Genomic DNA, 23,458 nt, shown 5'->3' with positions numbered 1-23,458 from the left:
TATAGCAAACTCCAAGGAACCACGAAAAGTGGTTTACTATATCAGAAATTGTCCTAGAACTGGCCCAGCATGCCCTGGTACATTTTCTACTGCAAACAACCAACTCTGTCCTCCCATTATAGGTTCTGTACAAGCAATTGCACATTTGCTAGTACATTATGCAGGGCTTCTTTAAAAATTGCAGCAGTCATTGAATAGAGACAGCCACTCACTTCTTGTGTCTCAGTTACCTCCGTGGGCAGGACTTGCAGGACATGTCCAGCAAAACTTTCTGCTCACACTTGAGCCAATCATGAAGCCTGTCTTCAAATTGCAGCCAATCATAATAAGCCACTCGCATCTGTAATGCTAGTGGCTTTGATACCTCTGCAGGCATAAATTAGCACTGTATTCTTCATTTTCCCCAGGCTACTTATTTGTACAATACTGTATATCCAGCCATTCTTCTTGTCTTACAAATGTTATCAGTCATCAACTCACCTGCAACCAGCCTGGAGAGAGCAGCTGACCATGGATTTCATACTGACTGATGACGCATGCACCGCCCTCCTTTCACTATATCCAGAGTCAGCATCATGTAAGTGCCAAACAACATGTTTACTATAGCAAAAATTTTATTATATCATACTTTACTATACAAGTTTATCCCATAGACTTATAATGGAGACTGGCCAGGACCTGGAGAGGTAGTTTACTATAAACGAGATTATACTGTATTACATAGAGAATGTGAAGGACATAAGTGCCTGCTGCAATATGACTTTGTTAGCTTTTATAAAAGTACACCGCATTTGCAATATAAGAATAATAACAAATCAAATATTAAAGTACCAATTGTTTAATTGGTCAAAGTATTACAATACACCCTGTACATTCATGTTTAGAGCTATGAGGAACATAGCTAAAGAAACAGAAATCATTACTAAATAATGAGTTACCAGCAGCAGAAATGTTATACATATATTTTCTAGAATTGCAGTAATACATTACACTAAGCAGCGCTGAGTATGGAGAATAGCACCATGTGATTCCTGTAAACATGGGAAAACAACACATTCAAGTATTTTGACAGCTACCTAAACACTTAACAGAGAAAGAAGTGGTACCCCATACAGCATTAGGAGTATGCAGCAGAGTCAGTGCAAGTAAGCAACACCTTACCACAAAAACAAAAAAACAGATGGATTGCTACGGAACAAACAAGAAGCAGATTTACAGTAAAATTTGGAAAAAATACATTAATTTTCAGTATTTAGACTTTTCCTTTAAAAATAAAAGGGAATAACGATCAACGTCTAAGTTTATATCTTAAGTGATCATGTTGCTAGAAACGCTACGCAAGTTAAATTATTTGGAAACGTCAAACTCTACTGTAGTGTTAACAGCTATGGATCCATAGCACATTATGTTTACTCTACCACTGTAAAGGGCAACACTAAACTCTAGAGCTCCCCCTAGGGGCAATAGAGGACTCTGAGCCACAGTGACCTTAAAAATGGTACACAGTGCCAGCCTTACATACTCTAACAAAAACAACGTTAAATAATCGCATTCAAGTCTACTTGGTCCATTCTGCACTTCTGAGAAGTATGCTAACATAAATTTAACTTGATCATTATTGATCACCTGAAATCCACAGATACAAAAAATAAAATTATCAAAATATTAAACAGTTACTATATAAACCAGCAACATTCCATCTACAAAAGTAGAAGTGTTCTTTATGGTTTGTAAGGCCATATACTAATTACATCCAAATAAAAAATAGCAAATTCACAGTTAATTTGGTGTAAAATATACAAACACAATACATTATTTTTGCATTTGCCTTCAGATACTGAAGGCTTCAAATAAAATAGGGAAAAGGATACAAGTTATCAATTTTCAAGTAGCAAATTATTGCTCTTGGGAGCGAAGTTCACTTGTAACAGCAGCCCACCTAAGACATTCTATAGCGTTAGTGCCTTCCTGTCCGGACTGGTGGAATTTACAGTTATGTTCATATGCTCTTATTCACACCACATGAATAACCCATCAACCTGAATAGATAAACTCAGCGACCCCTACTTATAACTTGAAGGCAGCCAGCAAATCTGGACCAGCCAACAAACAGTTAAGTGCTGGGCAGATTTTGTGAACACCTTAAACCTGTACAAAGGATAGGCAGAATGTCGCATTATCCGTGCTTGTTGATAAAGTACTGCCTATGTAGGTAAATGCAGAAGTCTATAGGAGTCTAAGGAAAGCAAGTGCTGATTCCCCTGTAGGCCACATAGTGAAAAAATAAGCTGCCATTTGTTCAGTCATCTGAGCTGCTACAGATGTCTAGCCTCCTCTGTGCAGAGCTGGAGCTCCTGACTTGACTTCTTTCATTCTTCCGCACAGCTGGAGATACTCCCAAGCTGCCAGGTGTCTTGAAGAAGGCATCTTTGTGAACAGGATGAATACTCTTCGGCGTTAACGGTGTAGGTGACTGATTTCAGAGAGAAAATTTTGTTTTGATTAAGTCATACAATATATAGCAACTGAAATTTATATGAGCCTTTATACATTTTACAGTATTCATATTTGGGCCATGCTGCAATGGTAAGAAATTTGCAGCGACAAACCCCCTTTTAGTGGATAAGGATTACTGGGTGTTCTAGAGAATTACAGTAAAACAGGTGCATTTGAGGAAACTGCTGGACATGTAACCTGATGTTGCCTTCAGAGTCACCAAGCAGAGACCCAAATAGTGGCCTCCCTACAGTGCTTCCTTTTAACTATCCCCGTAGAGCAGTACTGCAGGCGCTCATCTCTCTGTGACTGCAGTATTCATCATGGTGTCACCATCTCTGGTTCTCTAATGCACCCCCTACTTGATAATATTGACCTCCCCGATTACCCTGGCAGGGTGGGCACAAGGTGCTTTCTAGCATGTTCCCTGTACTCTATGCAACAAACCCCTATCTGCAAAAACTGTTAGAGGAGGTGGCTATACTGTAAACACAAGCAGTGGTTGAGAAATACAGAAACTTATATATTTAAAAATTCTTTATTCGGCTGTGAACATAAGCATAAATGCCAATCTAAATAGTCAACAGCTTTTGCCATGTAACAGCACACACACACACACACACACACAAAAAATCAGGTATGCAGGATCACTCATGCTCTTCAATTATCTCAATTCAGGAAGTTTACAAAATGAAGTGCAAGGTGTAAACATTACTATTTTGTGATCTGCAGATACACATCTGCAAAGCTCATAAAGTGTAGAGAAACCGAGAGCCCAATATAGTGTAGTATGTTAAGCATAAATGAAGTAAAGGTTATCGTGAGAAAATTATACTCACAAACGTGGGTTACCACACAGGCAACCACTGTATAGGCAGGTGAGGAGTATAGACATGTCCTCACTCAGGAATAAGAAGTTGCTCTCTGTAGATGCGAAAGGGGGTAGATCACCCCTCCACCAGGGGTGGACACGGTATAGCAGTAGGAGAACAGAGGCGCTAGCAGGATAAAAGTAGATAAAAACTTTAAAATTTGCTTGGAGGAAGCAGTGGACTTACCTCCATAAAGCAGACACGAAAGACTGTCTGAATAGTAGTCACATTTATTAATTAGTACCCCAAAACAGTGCAACGCGTTTTGCAGGCCCAGCCCGCTTCATCAGGCAATAAACATGGTGACAAGACAGAATTTCAGCAATAGCCAGTGTAGCGCCTCAGTCTGAGTCTAGCGACTGAGGCGCTACACTGGCTATTGCTGAAATTCTGTCTTGTCCCCATGTTTATTGCCTGATGAAGCGGGCTGGGCCTGCGAAACGCGTTGCACTGTTTTGGGGTACTAATTAATAAATGTGACTACTATTCAGACAGTCTTTTGTGTCTGCTTTATGGAGGTAAGTCCACCGCTTCCTCCCAGCAAATTTTAAAGTTTTTATCCACTTATATCCTGCTGGCGCCTCTGTTCTCCTACTGCTATATCTGAAAAGCTCAAGCTTTCCTGTATTTGCTCTCATGCAGGCTACATGGAAGTCTCAAGGCTGGGTTTACACAGAATCAGTTGATTTTAACTATAACACGACAACTGATAATTTTCCATGTCTTTCTATGGGTCAGTTTACATCTATGTTATAAAGCATAGGGAAAACATGGAACAGTCCTTATCAGTTATAGCACTTGATTCAGTGTAAGGGCCCGTTCAGACTACAAAGTGCGGACCGCAACGCGTACAAACGCACGCCATCCGCGTTCGTATGCGTTGCGTGGCTGATCCCATCACTGAAAAGTGAATGGGACAGCCGCGCGTTTTTGTAAAATCTGCGTGCAGCATGCGTTCCCGGACCGCATGCTGTGTGAACATCAGACATTGCACTCTATGCAATGTCTGATGTCCTGCGTGTCGGCCCCCCCGCACGCGTTTCCAAAACGCATATGGAAACGCGTGCAGTGTGAACGGGCCCTAAACCTATATGTAAGCATTAAACCAGTCACAGCCTTAATGCTCGTACACACGCCGTACTAAAGGCAACGACGGGTCCGTCGTCACCTCCCGCTGGGTGGGTTTTCAGCAGACAGTACAGCGCGGGTACAGTCTGTCGGCGGACTGATAAGGCTGTTAAACAGCCTTATCAGTCCGCCGACAGACTGTACACACGCTGTACTGTCTGCTGAAAACCCGCTCAGCGGGAGGTGACGACGGACCTGTCGTTGCCTTTAGTACGGCGTGTGTACGAGCCTTGATCCACAGATCAGTGACTGGTGAACATTTAGTGCTGCTACTTGTAGTCTATGAACAGGAACAAGCAGTAGCCAGTGATACTGGAACACCTTATATGTTTGATTCTGTTCGTAAAAGAAAATAAGTGTGGCGATCAGAACACTGACTTTAGGTAGACAACATATCCATAGTTGATCATTGTAGATTTTCTTTAGGAAAACTGACAGTAAGAAATAGAATTAGCTCTGCGTACATAGAAACATGAATGTGGTGGAGATACGCCCATAAACTGTGGAATTCAAAGAATAAGAGTAACAATGGTTGATTCCTCACCTTTTGTGGTTTGATGGGAACAGGCTGCAGCACACATACAGGGGATTCTGTGGCTTCAGAATTAGCAGATCTTCCAGGCACTGGGCTCACACACACTGGAGGAAGAGATGGTGGCGACTCAAGAGAGGATTCAGATAGTGAAGGAGAAATTACGGATGGGCTGCCAAACATTAGATGTGGAGGAGAAGCCATGCCAGGCAGGTTATAATTCACTCTTCCTGGACTCAGACTAGGCCCACTTGTGCCAATAGAGAGAGGGCTGGGAACTGCAGGTGAGCAGATAAAGGGCAAAGCTGCAAAAGCTGTAGAGGGCACCATGACATAAGGAACATTGAACTGACTCTGCGGAATGCCCAGAGTACCACCAGTTTGACTTGTGGGAATATAGAAATTAAAGCCATTTAACCCTAAATGGAGAGAAAAAAAAAAAATAAAAAAAAAAAAGGTTAGGCACCTTAACAGAAAACTACCTTCACATACACTACTCTACACAAATATTTGCTTAAATAAGCACCAGGTGATATGAATAGATCTCAGCTACTCAGAACCATCATATGCAACATTTTGGTTGTACTTACTAAAAACAAATTTGTAGTTCAATTCTACAGGATGCAGGAAATTTGGGCACCACATATATCCCATTGTTAATTGTGGCTATAGCGGCACTCCGTATACAATTTGGGCGCTGTAGTTCGGCTATAATATAGCTAAACTCCCGCTAATAGCCATGGTACAAACCAGCGGCGGATAGCAGCAAAGGTTCACGAAGTGATAACGGGGGTTTAACCGGCGCCAGAGGTTTTGCTATCAAATATTATTTAACAGTGCGCCAGGGGTTCAGATGTTGAGCAGCCAAACCCCACAACCATCTGTTTCATTACATGTTTTTGGATTCAGTTAAACACCAGGTAAACCAGAGCTTTTGTAGAGTGCTGGATAAAAATTCAAGTGATCAGTTTTAGGTTTAAGAAGATGTTACATTAATCTGACACAGTACTTCAAAAAGCTGTAATAAAATCAGATGGTAAGTACTATAAAATACAGCTACCGCATTAGCTTACCTCCCGTTGAAGGCACATAAAGATATTGTGGTACAGCAGATGAATTGGTACTCTCTTGTTGCAGCGCTTCCTCTTGGGAGATTAATCCGTGCTGGATAGCATTTAATTCAGTTATGGGTTTTTGTCCAGAATCCATACAACGCATATGCCTTTCTTCTCCAGAAGGATCTGAAGATACTTGCTGAATACTGGTCTCAAAAGATGGAGTCTCGTGTGTCATAATCTTCTGCTGAATCAAATTGAAAATAGATTTCATATCAAATAAGTGCACAGAACAAATACTGACTTGCATTAGTAATAAAGGGTTTGATGCAAGAAGCAGCAGTAATATTGCTGTGTGCATGGCAATATTACCATTACTACTGCCAGCAGTGTACTGTTGCTACGGTAATGCCGGTTAACATAACAATTGCTCATGGTACAGGAGTACCATGGGTCATGCTAACAGCTCAACTCGTGGTACACTGCTGGCAGTAGTAACGATAATATTGCTGTGTGCTGTCTGCACACAGCAATATTACCGTTGCTTAATGCATCAATTCCAAAAACACTATCAATTAAAAACTTACCTTTGGCACTACCAAAGAGATGGGGCCATAGTCAGCACTGTCAGTTCTCAGCTTCTTGGTGGGTTGGCTGCTTGGAGACATGCCTTTCTGATCTAAGTTTGGAGATGTGGAGCCTTCCCGATGATGATGTACATCCACCATCTTCTCAGGATTGCCACACAGCATTACAACAGATGTGGATGGCACATACATGTAAGGGTGGTTTGGCAAAAAGCTATGGCTGCTGTGATCCATGTTAGGGGAGGGAATTAGTTTTAGGGCACTTATACCATTTTGAGATGCAACACTCTCATGGTCAGTGTAGTGCCTGGCACAATCCACAGGAACAGGTACAACTACTGAGTAAGGTACAGAACCTAGGTTATCAGAAGCACCATGATTCCTGAAAGAAAAAACAAAAACAAAAGACAGACACAAGACTGTTATTAGAATGTTGAAAACAGGATTACACAAAAACCATAATCCCATGAATATATAGAATGGCTAATCCTTCCTGAACACCAAGTAACACTAAACCTCCTCCATATTTAGTCCTCAACCATTTGCGTTAATAACCATGCTGCTCCAAGTCACCTTGGTTCTGATTGGTACTGTTCTGACTCTTTCTCCCAAAAACCTTTGTGCAGGTCCAATATTAGGGCCATGCCTTTTGCCAATCAGACACTAGGTGATAGGAGGGCACAGGCTGGAGGTCAGTGGCAGCCATGCCCAAGCCACTCAGTGGCAAAGGGAGGAATGGTGCAAAAGCCCCCCGCCAGAAGGGAGAACAAAAGCTAGATCTGAAGATCTAGTTGTGAGGATGCCTGGTTCAGTTGTTATCTACAGAGTGAGAACACCTGGAAACAGCAGCTCCAAGAATCAAGATTTACATTTCTGAAAATTTAAGAAAAACAAAAAGTTTGCTTTCTTAAAAACAGAGAATTTGCGATAATTCAGGTTGGAGTGAGCTTGAGATGTCTCCCAGTGCATCACTGCTGAATATATGCAAATTAACCATTGCTACCCTTAGAAGCTAAACACACCTCAAGCAAATCATTTTTTTTTATTTATTTGAAAAATATGGCAACCAAATCTGTGGCAGGAACTAAACTCTAAAAAGAAAATTTAAAAAAAAAACGTTGCTCTCTCTTGCATAAAGAAAAAAACACCCCTTAGGTTTACTTGCCCTTCAAAACTTATGGGACTTACTTGGAATCTTCTTCAATCTTCTGTCTGCATATAGCTGCTAAATGTGCCATCTTTGATGAATAGGTTTCTGCGTTCCCCAAAGACACTAAAGAGAAAAAACAGATTTAGAATATTTTTGTAAAGTTAAAAAAAAATAAAAAAATAATTCCCTTTTAAAGAACAAAGTGCATGACAGTACTGTAAATCCATCAGTACATTAAATAGGAAGAAAAAAAAATCCTGCAATAACCTTAAATCAAGAGATCTCACATGGGGGGGGGGGGGGGGTTGGTGGGGGGCATCCCGTTACTCTCTGCTCATTTTTTTTTCTTCCACTGCACAATGCTATTTATATTGCTATCTGACTATGTCAAAGACAAAACAAGAAACTAGATAAGCAAATGATAATATTCTGTCACCTACAGCAAGATGGTTGTCACAGTTTCCCAAAGGATGACAGATGAAGTGTGACTGGGTGCAGCTTAGTGGCTACCCAATTTCTTTTACTATAAATACTTCAAACTGCTTCCCCCCCTTTTCCCTACCTCTTTATAAAACGGATTTACTGTAGTAATACACCATGTTTTCTGGCTAGAACATCCTTCAGGGCCCATTTCCACAAGTACAAATTCGCATTAGTATTGAAACGAATGCGATTTTCAATAGAATAGTTTCCATTGAATGAGTTTTAGGTTTTGATCTGCAGTTTGCTGCAGATTTTGCACCACACATCTGTTTCCCATGTAATGACTGTAAATTACGCTACATGCATGCAAAAATGTGCATACATCATGGAAATTTGCATATGGAATAAAATGTAAACGGAATGTATAGTAATCCTTGCAGAAACAGGCCCTTAGTCTTTTGGCTACATAATACAGTAGAATCCCTTTATAGTAAACTCCAAGGGACCAGGAAAAAGTAGTTTATTATATCAGTATTGGTCATACATTGTATATATTGTTCATATTGTACATACATTGTTCATACAGGCGCATGGTAAGGACCTAAGTCTGGGCCTAAACGACCGCAATACGTCCATCGGCGGGGGCGGGCGTGGTTAGGCGACGATCGCGTCATTCGTGACGCAATCAGCCGCCGGCGACTGGCTCCACCCCCCTCGCGCTGTAACCCGCCGGCCGTTCGGAAGCGCCGGCGGGTTACTAGTACCCGGATCGCCACTGCCCGTATGTATAATAGGCTTTGTAATGTATACAAAGCCTATTATACAGGCTGCCTCCTGCCCTGGTGGTCACAGTGTCCGAGGGACCACCAGGGCAGGCTGCAGCCACCCTAGTCTGCACCCAAGCACACTGATTCCCCCCCCCCTTGCCCCCCCGATCACCCACAGCACCCCTCAGACCCCCCCCCCCCCCACACTGTTCGCACCCAATCACCCCCCTAATCACCCATCAATCACTCCCTGTCACTTTGTCAACGCTATTTTTTTTTTAACCCTAAACTGCCCCCTGCTCCCTCCTGATCCCCCCCCCCACCCCTCAGATTCTCCCCAGACCCCCCTCCCCCCGTGTACTGTATGCCTCTATCCCCCCTGTAATAACCCACTGATCACCTGTCAATCACCCCCCTGTCACTGCCACCCATCAATTAGCCCCTAACCTGCCCCTTGCCGGCAATCTGATCACCCACCCACACCAATAGATCACCCGCAGATCAGACATCAGATCTCCTCCCAAGTGCAGTGTTTACATCTGTTCTCTCCTCTAAACACCCACTAATTACCCATCAATCACCCCCTGTCACTGTTACCCATCAGAATAGACCCTAATCTGCCCTTTGCGGGCACCCAATCACCCGCCCCACACGCTCAGATTGCCCTCAGACCCCCCCTTGTCAATTCGCCAGTGCATTATTTACATCTGTTCTTCCCTGCAATAACCCACTGATCACCTGTCAATCACCCATCAATCACCCCCTGTCACTGCCACCCATCAATCAGCCCCTAACCTGCCCCTTGCGGGCAATCTGATCACCCACCCACACCATCAGATTGCCCCACACCTACCCTCAGATCACCTCCAAAGTGCATTGTTTACATCTGTTCTGCCATCTAATCACCCATCAATCAGCCCGTCACTGATACCCATCAGATTAGACCCCTATCTGCCCCTAGGGCACCCTATCACCCGCCCACACCCTCAGACCCCAGCCCTGATAACCTCGCCAGTGCATTGCTTGCATCTATTTCCCCCCCTCTAATCACACCTTGAGACACCCATCATTTACCTCCTGTCACCCCCTAGCACACCTACCCATCAGATCAGGCCCTAATTTGCCCCGTGTGGGCTCTTGATCACTCGGCCAAACCCTCAGACCCCCTTCCGATCACCTCCCCAGTGCATTGATTGCATCCATTTTCCCCTCTAACCACCCCCTGAGACACCCAACTATCACTTCCTGTCACCCCCCTAGCACTCCTATCCATCAGATCAGGCCCAATACAACCTGTCATCTAAGAGGCCACCCTGCTTATGACCGGTTCCACAAAATTTGCCCCCTCAGACCACCTGTCATCAAAATTTGCAGATGCTTATACCCCTGAACAGTCATTTTGAGAAATTTGGTTTCCAGACTACTCACAGTTTTGGGCCCGTAAAATGCCAGGGCAGTATAGGAACCCCACAAGTGACCCCATTTTAGAAAAAAAAAAGACACCCCAAGGTATTCTGTTAGGTGTATGACAAGTTCATAGAAGATTTTATTTTTTGTCAAAAGTTAGCGGAAATTGATTTGTTTTTTTCACAAAGTGTCATATTTCACTAACTTGTGACAAAAAATAAAATCTTCTATGAACTCACCATACACCTAATGGAATACCTTGGGGTGTCTTCTTTCTAAAATGGGGTCATTTGTGGGGTTCCCATACTGCCCTGGCATTTTAGGGGCCCTAAACCGTGAGGAGTAGTCTTGAAACCAAATGTCGCAAAATGACCTGTGAAATCCTAAAGGTACTCATTGGACTTTGGGCCCCTTAGCGCAGTTAGGGTGCAAAAAAGTGCCACACATGTGGTATTGCCGTACTCAGAAGAAGTAGTATAATGTGTTTTGGGGTGTATTTTTACACATACCCATGCTGAGTGGGAGAAATCTCTCTGTAAATGGACAATTGTGTGTAAAAAAAAACAAAAACAAACAATTGTCATTTACAGAGCTATTTCTTCCACCCAGCAGGGGTATGTGTAAAAATACACCCCAAAACACATTATACTACATCTCCTGAGTACGGCAATACCACATGTGTGGCACTTTTTTGCAGCCTAACTGCGCTAAGGGGCCCAAAGTCCAATGAGCATCTTTAGGCTTTACAGGGGTGCTTACAATTAGGCACCCCCCAAAATGCCAGGACAGTGAACACACCCCACAAATGACCCCATTTTGGAAAGTAGACACTTCAAGGTATTTAGAGAAGAGCATAGTAAGTCCGTAGCAGATTTCATTTTTTTTTTTGTCGCAAGTTAGAAGAAATGGAAACTTGTTTTTTGTTTTTTTTGGTCACAAAGTGTCATTTTCCGCTAACTTGTGATAAAAAAATAAAATCTTCTATAAACTCACCATGCCTCTCACTGAATACTTTGGGATGTATTCTTTCCAAAATGGGGTCATTTGGGGGTATTTATACTATCCTGGAATTTTAGCACCTCAAGAAACATGACAGGTGGTTAGAAAAGTCAGAGATGCTTCCAAATAGGAAAATTCACTTTTGGCACCATAGTTTGTAAACGCTATATCTTTTACCCAATCCAATAAATATACACTGAATGTTTTTTTTTTTTAATCAAAAACATGCAGCAGAATAACTTTCACCCTCAAATGTATAGGAAATTTTACTTTATTTGAAAAATGTCAGCACAGAAAGTTAAAAAAGTCATTTTTTTGACAAAATTCATGTCTTTTTTGATGAATATAATAAAAAGTAAAACTCGCAGCAGCAATCAAATTGCACCAAAAGAAAGCTGTATTAGTGACAAGAAAAGAAGGTAAAATTCATTTAGGTGGTAGGTTGTATGACCGAGCAATAAACCGTGAAAGCTGCAGTGGTCTGAATGGAAAAAAAGGCTCTGGTCCTTAAGGGGCGAAAAGACTGTGGTCCTCAAGTGGTTAATATAGCCAGAAGTTTACTATATCACAGTTTCCTATAAGGAGATTCTACCGTATAATACAAACGATCTTTATGTACCGTTCTTGACAAAAGAAAGATGTACCTTTCTGGGACTTGTGAGGGCTGCTGGGCTCCGAGCAGACTTTCCTCTTCGCTGTATTGATGGGTTGGATGTGGTTAAAGGAAGAATGGCGGAACAGTTTTTGCTTGCTGCTGTTGGCACTAAAGACTTCTCTTTTAGAGCTAGGTGATGGAGTAGTAGTTGTGACCTCCATTGTCTGGTCTACAGGTGAAGAACACAGAATGTTATGTTGTCAGTATACCAGTCTAGGACGCCTGCATAGATTATTTGCTAGAAAACAGAAAGGCCACAAAAACTTACCACTATCAGTCTTGAAGTCAGCAGGACCAATCCATTTAAAAGCAGGTTTTCTTCCACGTTCTTCTGTAACATGAACCTTCTTAATAAGTCCAAGACTGGTCAGCACATTAGCGATGTCATACAGACGTCGTACCTTGGCTGAGAAAACAAATTAATAATGTAACACTTATCTTCAGACCACATCACAATTTTAAACTTTTGGCAATCATTACATTATTGAACATTTTAATGCCCGACTACTGGCCCAAATCTGTTCCAAGACCAATGTACACATTCTGTGGCACAGCTTTATCTTTGACATGCCCAGTATCCTTAATTATCAATTAAATTAGTGTTCCAAGTTGATCTCCAGCCTAATTTTCAAGATCCTGCAGCCTTGCTGTAAGCAAAAGTTCTATTTAACTGCTATGTCTTGTCCGAAGAAGCCGTCCCAAATACCCCGCATCAATCCACTTCCAGCACATGGCCCCGCCCTCCTGGAGAAAACCACCTATTTACTACAGTAAATAGCTTGGTGCTTTTTCGCCACGGAGGGGGGGGAATTGGTGCCAGATGCCAGAAGTGGAGTGATGCGGGGTATTTGGGACGGCTTTGAGGGACAAGATACCACAGGTAAATATAACTCTTGAAAAATTTTCATTAACTAGACTAAGTTACATAAAACATTTGAAAGCATCCCGTGTGTAAAAATATTTATCTTCACATCTCTGCAGTATCGGGCTGGGAGGTGGAAAAGCTGAGGAAATCCAACTGCTGGTTAAGCAGCAGAAACAACGTGTTATCCCTTCCAATAGACATCTGTAGCAAGTCTTCACTATGAGCAGCAACACATGATTACTGCTGCTTAACCAGTGGGTCCATTTTCTCAGCTTTACCACCTACCACTCCTGTATGTCTGGTTCATCAGCAAATATAGTCACTGTCAGATGGTGCTCTGCCTGGTCCCTTCACTCTGCTCCCCTCCATTCCTGCTGAAGTCACTCAGCTGTTGCCAAGGCAATGTGTCTATTCAGCATAGTGTGTGGTGGTGGTGGGACATAGTGAAGACATGGGCAGAGAGCTTCAGCCAGCATTCTGGATTATCCAGCAGTTTTCCTCTCTTGAAGCAAGTAGCCATTTGAGGCACTTTTGAAACTGCTACAGGTACACTTTAAAAGACATCAGCAGGACAGATGTCTCACACTGGTGAAGTAATACTTACTTTTAAATTTGCTGTGATCAGAAAGATCTTGGCTCTCCTCAATCAGGATTTTAGCAGCTACCTCCAGAGTAATTATCTTGGTGGTTGACACAAGAAACAGCATGACAAATTTTTGGCTCATAATCCTTAGTGATTTGTCCTTACGACTACTTGCTGAAGCTGTAAATATAAAAAAGGAGAGACCATTAGAAAGTTGAAGGCAAAAAAACAACAACATACAAACAAGCAGAGTACCTTCTGATCTGCTTGGCTGGGCAATGATCTTAGGCTTTTGGCAGCAGCAGGCAGTGCTGGCCTGATCGTTTTTGGTGGCACAAGAACAGATGTCTCTGCATAGCATTGCTCATGCTAGTGATTTATTAAAACGTGTGTACAAATATTCAAAACTAATTGCAACAGGGCCAAGGCTCCCAGCAAATAAACATCATTAAGATTTTTGGCTCTATCTTTTTTAGAGGACTACACAAGATCAGGCGTTACAAAATCCAACACGGCCCATTGATTTAAAGTAGAGTTTCATTTGATATGTGCATACAAATTGAGTATTTTTGTACCAAATAAACCTACAAACCTACCAATTTTACAGACACAGATGGCCCATTCTGATTGCTTGCTAGCTAGAAATCCAAGTTTTTCATGCAAACGGCAAAAAGGCTTAATCAGATATTACTAATGTAAAAGGAGCAGCTAATTCTGGGTAATCTCTGACCAGGAATTTGAGCCAGATTTGACTTACAACATATCAGTCTGCTTCCTGAATTTTAAACAGCTTGCCTAATTCACAGTAAATAAAAATATTCTTTAGCATTATATCACTGCCATCATGATTTTCTGAATAGAAAGCCATATTTATTAAGCATGACATTTAGCAGATGAAAAGAGCAGTGAAGCAAACGTCAAACATTTGCACATATCTTCTAAGCAATGCTTCTAAATCTGGCTTGAAGTTTGCAGATAATAAACAATGACATCACTGCTTTTCTCCACTAGTGATTACCCCCACAACATATCTCATAAAAAGGAAGGATGCAGATGTCACCCCAACACTTCACAGCTCTTCTCTAGCGATTACCCCCATAACATATCTCATAAGAAGGAAGGATGCAGATGTCACCCTAACACTTCACTGCTCTTCTCTAGCGACTGCCCCCACAACATATCGCCCAAGGAGAAAGGATGTAGAGGTCACCCTAAGAGGCCTCTGCAAGAGAATTTAACATCCCCCACCATAGCTCTTCAGGCCAGCTTCCCACTGAAAGTTGCATTAGACTATGGTGCAAATTTGACGATGATGTTGGCCATTTCACACAATGCAGTTTCGGAGCACCTTTTAGTGTGCATGCATTTGGGTCATTGTAGGTGCTTGCATTTTGGGTCATTGGAACGGATTTGATTGAATATAGTGGAAATCCCCCTCCCCCCACTAGGTTCTTGCACTTATTGACTGACACATGGGCACCAAAACAACACAGCGCATTTGTGAGTTTGGCATAATCACAGCACCAAAGTAGGAATGGATTACTGGGATTTATATTATGAGGAAGGTGTTCCTGTTGCATAGTAGGTTTTCAGCAAATCGCATCAGGTGGCATGCAGTGCCTTACATTGTGTGCAGTGGAGAAATAACTTTTTACTATTGACTGCATTGTGGGTAACAATAACTAACGCAGTAGACACACTAGGGCAAGCAACTCCCTACACAAAATGAAAAGCTTTAATAACCATTCATATCCCTTCACTCACCAGATGGACAGTCTGCCTCAGACAGCTCCAGTGAGGGAGCCACCTGGCTCACAGAACATTCTTTCCTTGCATCTACACAAAGGCTCTGGAAGAAAGCAATCTGTGTACTATACTTCTGCCTCTCCCCTTCTCGCTGCAAGTTTTTCAAGGTGTCATTCAGGTTGTGCTGTCCATGCCAACAGTACTGATTCTTGGCCACACGGCTCACCAGATGCAGGGACTCCAAGACATTAACTATGTCATAAATGCGTCTACGCTCCACTCCTGGAGAGGAATAGAACAAAAGAGTTACGGTAAGTGAAATTACTGTACACCAAGCCAAATTATATCCCCCTCTATAGAAATACAATCCTACCAAGGCTTGAAGCAGCTTCATCCAAAGAGATGTTTGTTTTTTCTGTAGAAATAGGATAGGAAGGGTATCGAGCCAAAAACTTCTGACACAGAAGCCCCAAACTTTTTTGCTTTCTGCTTGGTCTTTTCTCCAGATCATCAATATCATCTACTACCTCAAACTGGCAAGATAATACAAATACATATTATTTAGTGATATGCCTTGAATAGTTACACAATTAAATATATCAGAGTAAGGCTCCCTGCACGCTGCAAATCCGATTTGCAATTCCGATTTTCCTTGTACGCTATCAAAAGAAAAACACAGCATGCAGTAGGCCTGAACGGTTTATCGTTTTTAGACCGAACTCCCGATCATGGAAATGGCGATTCTGTGATTGCGAAAGCTGCGTTTTTTGGCGATATGCACCCTCCCATTGTGCAACAGGAAGTCACTTCCGCCCGCTGCTCCGTGTACAAGTTGCGGCGGATCTCTTCCTTCCCCCTAGTGCCTCCGCCCACTGGCTTTCGCACGGTTTCACACTCCCTCCACCTAGCATATCATCTGCTCAGCGGGCTGCAGACTCCGCCCACTGGCCTGTCAGTCAAGAAGGAATCACAGCCCCGCCTCCTTTGCACATAGGACGTTTGAATGAAGCACACAGTGTGGTCATCTGAGCTGCATTCTGTGCAAAACTGTTGTGCATTAAAGCTGTTCTGTGCTGGCCTGTACATAAATGTGTATTTATGCAAAGGACCTGAGCTGACTGTGACTGACAGCCTACACTGTGGACTCTAGAGCTAAGGGAAGGACGTTCCTGACTTGCTGCAGCTCACAAAAAATGATCCTTGTGGCTGGGACAGAGCACAGCGGGAGAAGGACTGTCAATGGATGGTTATTGGCTGCACACAGTGGGAAAGCGTCATGATATCTTCAAAACCGCCACTTTGACGATCACGTGACAGGATTGTTTTTTTCCAAATTCACCAGTTGTTACTGAAGTTCACAGTGGGCTTCAGATGAAGGGCTGGACTGACCTGCAAGCTGCTCTCACCTCACTAAGGCCTCATTCACATCTAAAATCGCAAACGCAAGAGTTTTGCGATTTTGTGCAAATTTTTTTTTTTTAGCGCTTTCCAGGGCAGTTTTTGCATTCACTCCCTGACGCAAGTCAGGAAGTGAACTCTTTGACCCGTAAAAGAATACAATATTTATTCTTAAAAACGCAAACTTAATAGATGCAAAAAAGCGATTTTGAGAGAGTTTTGCATTTTTCCTATACTTTCCATTGAGGCAAAGTCGCTTCAAAAATGGTACAGGCAGCGCTTTGCTGAGCGGATCGGAAACAAACTGCTCAGATGTGAACTCTCTCATAGAGAATCATTGCACAAGCGTTTTTAGGTCGATTTTGAAAATCGCCTGTGCTTGAAAAAAGGCCAAAAAACGCCCTTAGTGTGAACGAGCCCTGACCCATTGTTTTGATAAATTCACATAATGCAGTAACATTTACAAACATGACAGAAAATGACATCATACTATCAATCTGATAGTAGGATGTTATTTTCTGTCAGTACGTTTGCAAATGTTACTGTGTACATTCAGAAATTAGTTCTAAAGCTTGATTTCAAGAAAATCGGGAATTGAATCAAAAATCGCAATTTGACAGAAATCGTGCAATTCAATCTTTTCCACGTGATTACTAATTATGGGAATTTAGGCAAACCAGAGTGGGGGTAAGGAAAAAAGAAGAAGTCAAAAGGCGCCTTGCAATTGTGGCCTACAAGACACACACAGCACCAGCTATACTATACACTAGTCTCAGATGGCTATAAGTGCATGTACATGCTACAATGGATCTGTTTCACACTACACTTACCTTACCTCTATTCTCTAATACAGTGACATCTTCCTATTTTCCCCTGCCATTACTCTGTGCCACCCACTAAGTTGTATTCTCACCCTGAATGCACATGCAAACCAATTTATACTAGACACCATCCAGCACAAATATTTTACTGTATCCTAGTGTGAACGAGCCCTAACAGTGAATAGAACAACCTAGCAAAGTTTTTACTTCTTTACACTGATCAATAAAGTACCTGTTGGGCATCAGGACCATCTTCCTCAGGCTCATTGTTTTCTATTGGGCGAAAGAGTTCTTTCTTCTTTTCCCGATCTCTGATTTCTGGACTGGCAACACTTATGAGCATTTTCAGGTTGGCAGTGGGTGTCCATGGATCACTTATGGGTCTGTCTATTGCTTTCACTGGTGTAATGGGAAATTTCTCTGGCGTAAGACCTTTTTGTTTTGAAAGATCAATGGGTTCTCCCTTCATTGATACTCTTGGGCTTATTCTGAATCTGTCATACATATTCTCCTAATAAAAGAAAAAAAAAAAAAAAAAAATACATTATATAATATTGTAAATAACTAACATTTAAGCCTTTCTTAAAGAGGAACTCCAGCCTAAACAAACATACTGTCATTAAGTTACATTAGTTATGTTAATTAAAATAGATAGGTAATATAATCTCTTACCCACACGGTTTTAAAAAAAAAACAGGCAAATGTTTGATTTCATGAGGGCAGCCATCTTTTTGGTTGAAAGGAGGTGACAGGGAGCATGAGACACAGTTCCAACTGTCATGTGTGCTGATCATCCCTCCCAGTTGCTAGGCAACGTGAACAACAACATAGGAAATCCTATCATGCTCTGCACAGCATCAGGGAAAAAAAGCCCAGGCAGTTTTCTTTGATGGGTGGAGCTTAGCTAAAAATGCAGCTAAAAATGATGCTTTGGTAAGAAAAACAAAGTTCTGACGCTGTGATACTGTTAAAGAAACACAAAGCCTTTTCAGTTCTGCTGAGTAGATTTTTAGTCCGGAGGTTCACTTTAAAGAACACCTCGTGCAAGGTAGCATTCTGCGCACTACGGGAATATCACTACTGCACATGGGAAGAACGGGAAAGGCAATGGGAGCGCAATCAGGGTATGCGCAGCTCGGGGCCTGCATTTGCAGTAGCCTCTGACTGCCTAGCTTCCAGGGGGTCGCCTCTGCTTGTTGGAGGGCTGTGGAAGGACAGCGCAGGCACAGGATGACTGCGAGGGCTGCAAAAATCCCCAGATAAGTTGACTTTTTTTAGGCTTAAAAAAGGAGTTATCAGGCAAAAATTACTAAAACAAGCGCTACTTAGCTAGGCCTTCCTCCAGCCCCAAGCATGTCCCTCGCCGCAGCTCTGCATGCAGCCATTCACCGCAGCTCGTCTCGGTCCCCGGTGATGACATCAGGCCAACCCACAGGTCGGCCTGATGTGCGCCTGCACAAGTGGAGCTGTCAATCACCGCGACGTGGACCGGAGCGGAATGCGCAGCCGACCGGGAGGTCGGCCTGACGTCATTGGCGGGGACCGGGATGGAGCTGCGGCGAACGGCTGCGCGCAGAGCTGCGGCAAGGGACATGCTGGGAGCTTGGGGCTGAAGGAAGCCCAGGGTAAGTAGCGCTTGTTTTATTAATTTTTGCCTGATAACTCCTTTAAGTAACATTTTAAATTATTCATATAGATATTAAAGTTGTAAAACTGACTCTTGACATTGAAATGCCAAACAATGTTCAGTATATAGCATTTTAACTTTTATTCACACAATGAGATTGATTCATTAAGCTGGCCTGCTAAAGCATAGCACCTTAATGTGAGGAACGCAAGTTGTGCGCACAGTAGTGCAGCGTAGCGTGCGCAGGTAACTTACGCGTGCTCCATTCACATAACGGCCGCTCTACTCACCGTGGCCAGAGCCCCGTTGGGTCCACTGGCTTCATAGGATGTGAGCCACACTCTCTGATTGGCCCAACAGGCTGCAGCTTAATGAGTCAACCCCAGTATGCCTATATAATATGCACAAACTACTGGTAAATGCATACAAATCATGAATTATATTTCAACTAATTTGCTACCCGAGTGTCGCGATATTGCATGAATTTCTGTGCCCTGCTCCATTAAGTGTAATGCATGGCGTGTCATAACAGGCAGAATCCGAGCGTATGCATTTATACCGTATAATGTATGCATTGGTGGTATATGGCAGTTTAGGAACAATTGTTACACAAACACAGTAGTCGGCTAACTGCTGAGTAATCCTATGTTCTATGGAGAGAATACAAAGGGAGATGCCCATTTATGGGCATAATACCTTTCAACTAAGGGTCCTTTTACATTATATCAGTTGCTGACAGTTGTAACTGAAAGGACAACTGATGTGCAGTCCAGTATCCATGTTTCCCTATGGCCTCTTTCATACTTTATGCTAAAAACCTGAAGCTTTTTCAAAATGCACTGCAATGGAGGAAATAAAAATGCAAAAAAAAAAAACAAAAAAAAAACAAACACATAGTGTAAAAGGGCCCCAAGGATTTTTTGACTTGGAACATCATTTAAGGCAAGCTCAAACATCCGGTTACTGGTGGTTCGTTCGCCACAGCCAAACGCATTTTGTAGTTAGTAAGGTTGAGGTGACCCAGTGGGAAACCTCAGAGAACAGTTCTCCAATCACAGCACCCTATACAACTTGAAGCATGCCAACTAGGTAAAATAGCTTGAGTGTGATTATTATGACTGCCTATCCGAAACCTAAAAATTGTAGAGGTTACTGTCAGGGGAGAACCGTTGAACCAGCAACCAATCACGCTAGTGGAATTTCCCTATGAAGTTTCCTACTGGGTCACCTCAACCATACTAGCACCTGCTTCTCTAATACCGCGTTTTACATTCAGTAGCTTGCCACTGTATGTCAAGCTACTGTATGTCACTAACTGAAGCTACACACACCGTTCAGGAAATCTCAGTCGACCACGGCGCTTGACTAAGCGGTGGCAGCAGACACGAGCTAAATGCATCAATTCATAACAATACCGAGGATCCCAATCGGTAAATGCCAGAGACAGATGCCAGCAGCTGCCTATTTGAACCGCTGTTCCAACATTTTAGCATAAAATGTTGGAACACCGGCTGTAAACATACTGAATATTCACCCAAAACTATTACAATAATTTAGAAATAAAAAAAATAATAAAAATGTAAAAACAGAGCATGCAATTCAAATACAGATTTTCCTGAATTGAAAAAAAAAAATGTTTAAACAAACCCATTCATATTCCAAAATAACAGAGCACAGTAACTGTACATACCTTCTGTGCACTCATGGCATCTTTTTCTTGCTCCACTTTTGTCTTTTTAGTGCTGACCAGATCTTTGAGTGTCAAACAGCCCGTTATTTCCATCTCTAAAAATAAAAGTTAGAAAGCCATTCATGAGCTGCCAGGCTTCATCGTTGCCCATTCACAGAAAGCATGAAATAATCAGTTATAAGTGGAGGGAAGACGCAGGAATAGATGGAATTCCAGATGTGGTGGGAGCCGCCTGGTGGGGCAGTTTGGGCGCCTGATCTGCCCGGGACGTGCAAGTCCTGCTCATTTTTGGCGCAAAGGAAATGGCCAGAGTGTAACTTGACACCCCGATGGCACGCGAGTGTCTATTAACCCCCTCCGCGCCGCGGCCAATCAGACTGCGATGGAGGGAAAACTGCTGCTGGACTCAGCGACAAGGATGAGTCACAGCAACAAGTGCCTTATGGGATTCCGATACAGAAAAGAGGGAAACGGAGACCAAACACTGCTGACGAAGTTGCCATACACAAAACATGTACATGAAATATGCGCGGGCTGTACGTCACACCCAGGCAGGGGAATAAGCAATAAGGCATCTTACCTGTGTTCTGTACCATGTGATGGACGGGCAGATCAGTCAGCATCAGCACGCAGCACTAGAATAGGGTTAGGTGAATTAGCTAGTCAGTTAGAATGACCCCGGCCAGAAGGACATGAAGGCAGAGGACATCGTCAGCTGATAAATGGGAAACTGTGCTGCTACTAAGGAACTTTCTCACTAGTGTTGTCCGGATCATGAACGATTCGGATCTTTGATCCGAATCTATTTTATGAGTCGATCATCCGAATCATCAAAATGAACGATTCGGATCGCAAAAGGGGCGGGGCCAGGAGCGACACGCCCCCTCTCATCGGGCAGCGGGGTCCTGGAAGCAGGGATCGCTCTGTTGGATGGGAGGCAGCCTTGTAGGGACAGCAGGTAGATGAGAGAGAGGGGACATGGGTGCCACTGCCAGATATGTGTAGAGCACACATACTGGCTATAACGTGCTGCCCATTATAGGCTGGCTGTTCCGTAGTGCTGCACAGTGATCACATTGGAAGCATTTGGCTCAGCACAGCTCAGTAACTTTGCAGACAGTGTGATTGAAAGGCAATATAATCCTCCTGCACTCGGCACTAAACAGCTGCACTACACTTCTGGGAATGCTTTCATTCACTGTGCGACCTTTTCTTTCAAAGTGTACAGATGAACATATAGGTGAAATATATGTAAAGCATATGACTTCAGCATGTGGGTATTACGTGCAAACATTTCTGCTCTCTGCTCGTCCCTCCTCCCATCTCTGTCCACTCCCTGCCCTCTGTCCATCTTCTCCCCTTCTCTGTGTGTCCACCCCCTCCCCTTCTCCTGTCCACAGACCTGTCCTGCTGTTCATTTCACCCCCGAATGCTTCCGGTAGTAAAATGATCCGAGATTCGGATCAAAGATCCGGATCTCTTCAATGATCCGATTCGAATCATCCGGATCATTGAAAAGATCCGAACTTCCCATCTCTATTTCTCACTACTCTACGCATCCCGCTGCAGCTTCTATTCTGGCGCCCTACTACGTGACACTTGGAGGTGACCAATCCGCTGCGCGCCCACACAGCCTGTGCCAATCAGATTTGTGTGTCGGGCACGCCTCCTCCTGCTGCTGCTGTGCTGAGAGATGAAGGTATGTTTAGCGCGCTCTTGTGTGCTGCTCCCGCCTTCACCTTGTGTGCTGCCCGCCCGTCTGCCTGCAGCACCTGGCTGACTGGCCGGACAGTTACAGTGGCGGGGCTGGGAGCTCGCCTACTCCGCGCCATCCGCTTTTGTTATTCATGAGCTGGAGGGAGTGGGAGACACCGCGTCACCAGAAAGACCCCGCCAAACTTTTCTAACTTCTCAGCTAATTATTATGCTGTGGTGGTGACCGGCGGGAGGACTGCGGCTTCTCATGTAGCTGGGGTAACGAAACAGCTCGGTTCTACAGGACGAGTTGTTATGCCCCTCTGTGCATAGGACCAATGGATACAAAAAAAAATGTTTTGTATAAAGAAAGTTTATGGATTATTCATTCAGTTGTCAGCAGGAGGAGGGAAGGGTGCTGACAGGGCAGTTTATATGCGGGAATTTATGGGTTATACACCGCATGCAATTTTCATGTCAGATTAAAGGTGGCCATACATTAGGTAAGTTGGCGTGCGATCGACCATCTGATTCGATTATTATAATGAAATTGGATGAAAATCAGTGTCCCCAAGTGCATGCCCGAGCGGTAATGTGCCCAGTTTCAGGGCAAAAATTGGCCGCGTTCTCGATCGTGCATGCTGCAAGATGTTGCTCAATCGGGTGTGCAATTTCCCGACGAACGTGACAAAACCCCAGATGCTTTGCCCCGTAATGTAAATGTGCCCCGTGTAAAGTATACATTACCTTTCCGCATCCTCCGCTTGTTCCCCGCTGCTCTGGGCACATTCCCCTCTCTATACATGCACCCCCACGTGGTTTCCTAGTATGGGCGCCTGTGTGAAGTCACATGCGTGCCCGTACTAGGAAACCATGTGGGGCGCGTGTGTATGCGGTGGAGGAATCCTGAAAGCCAGCGGAGGCTGCGGACAGGTAATGTATACTTTACAAGGGGCACGGGG

The 23,458-nt window shown here is 43.4% G+C and overlaps 1 protein-coding gene across 2 annotated transcripts; it reads right to left on the bottom strand.

Annotated features, from left to right (window-relative positions):
* Window positions 1-822: 822 nt before the first annotated feature.
* E2F7 (E2F transcription factor 7) lies at window positions 823-21,732 on the bottom strand. 2 transcript variants are annotated; one of them, XM_068276641.1, is made up of 13 exons: window positions 21,382-21,732; window positions 20,802-20,896; window positions 17,717-17,995; window positions 15,639-15,798; window positions 15,284-15,547; window positions 13,541-13,699; window positions 12,340-12,477; window positions 12,061-12,240; window positions 7,859-7,943; window positions 6,671-7,052; window positions 6,102-6,327; window positions 5,041-5,447; window positions 823-2,473 (listed from the first exon to the last, which is right to left on the bottom strand). In XM_068276641.1, exons 1-13 carry the CDS (start codon window positions 21,422-21,424, stop codon window positions 2,300-2,302), a joined length of 2,592 nt encoding a protein of 863 aa, XP_068132742.1. In that variant the 5' UTR covers window positions 21,425-21,732; the 3' UTR covers window positions 823-2,299. The 2 variants fall into 2 exon arrangements, with proteins under 2 accessions (XP_068132742.1, XP_068132741.1); XM_068276640.1 differs by having other exon boundaries at window positions 6,102-6,330; window positions 21,382-21,731.
* Window positions 21,733-23,458: the final 1,726 nt, after the last annotated feature.

Source organism: Hyperolius riggenbachi, chromosome 3 (assembly GCF_040937935.1).
Source record: "Hyperolius riggenbachi isolate aHypRig1 chromosome 3, aHypRig1.pri, whole genome shotgun sequence".
Lineage (NCBI taxonomy): Eukaryota > Metazoa > Chordata > Amphibia > Anura > Hyperoliidae > Hyperolius > Hyperolius riggenbachi.
The sequence above is the reverse complement of the archived record's forward strand: the minus strand, read 5'-3'. Positions and strand labels throughout refer to the sequence as shown.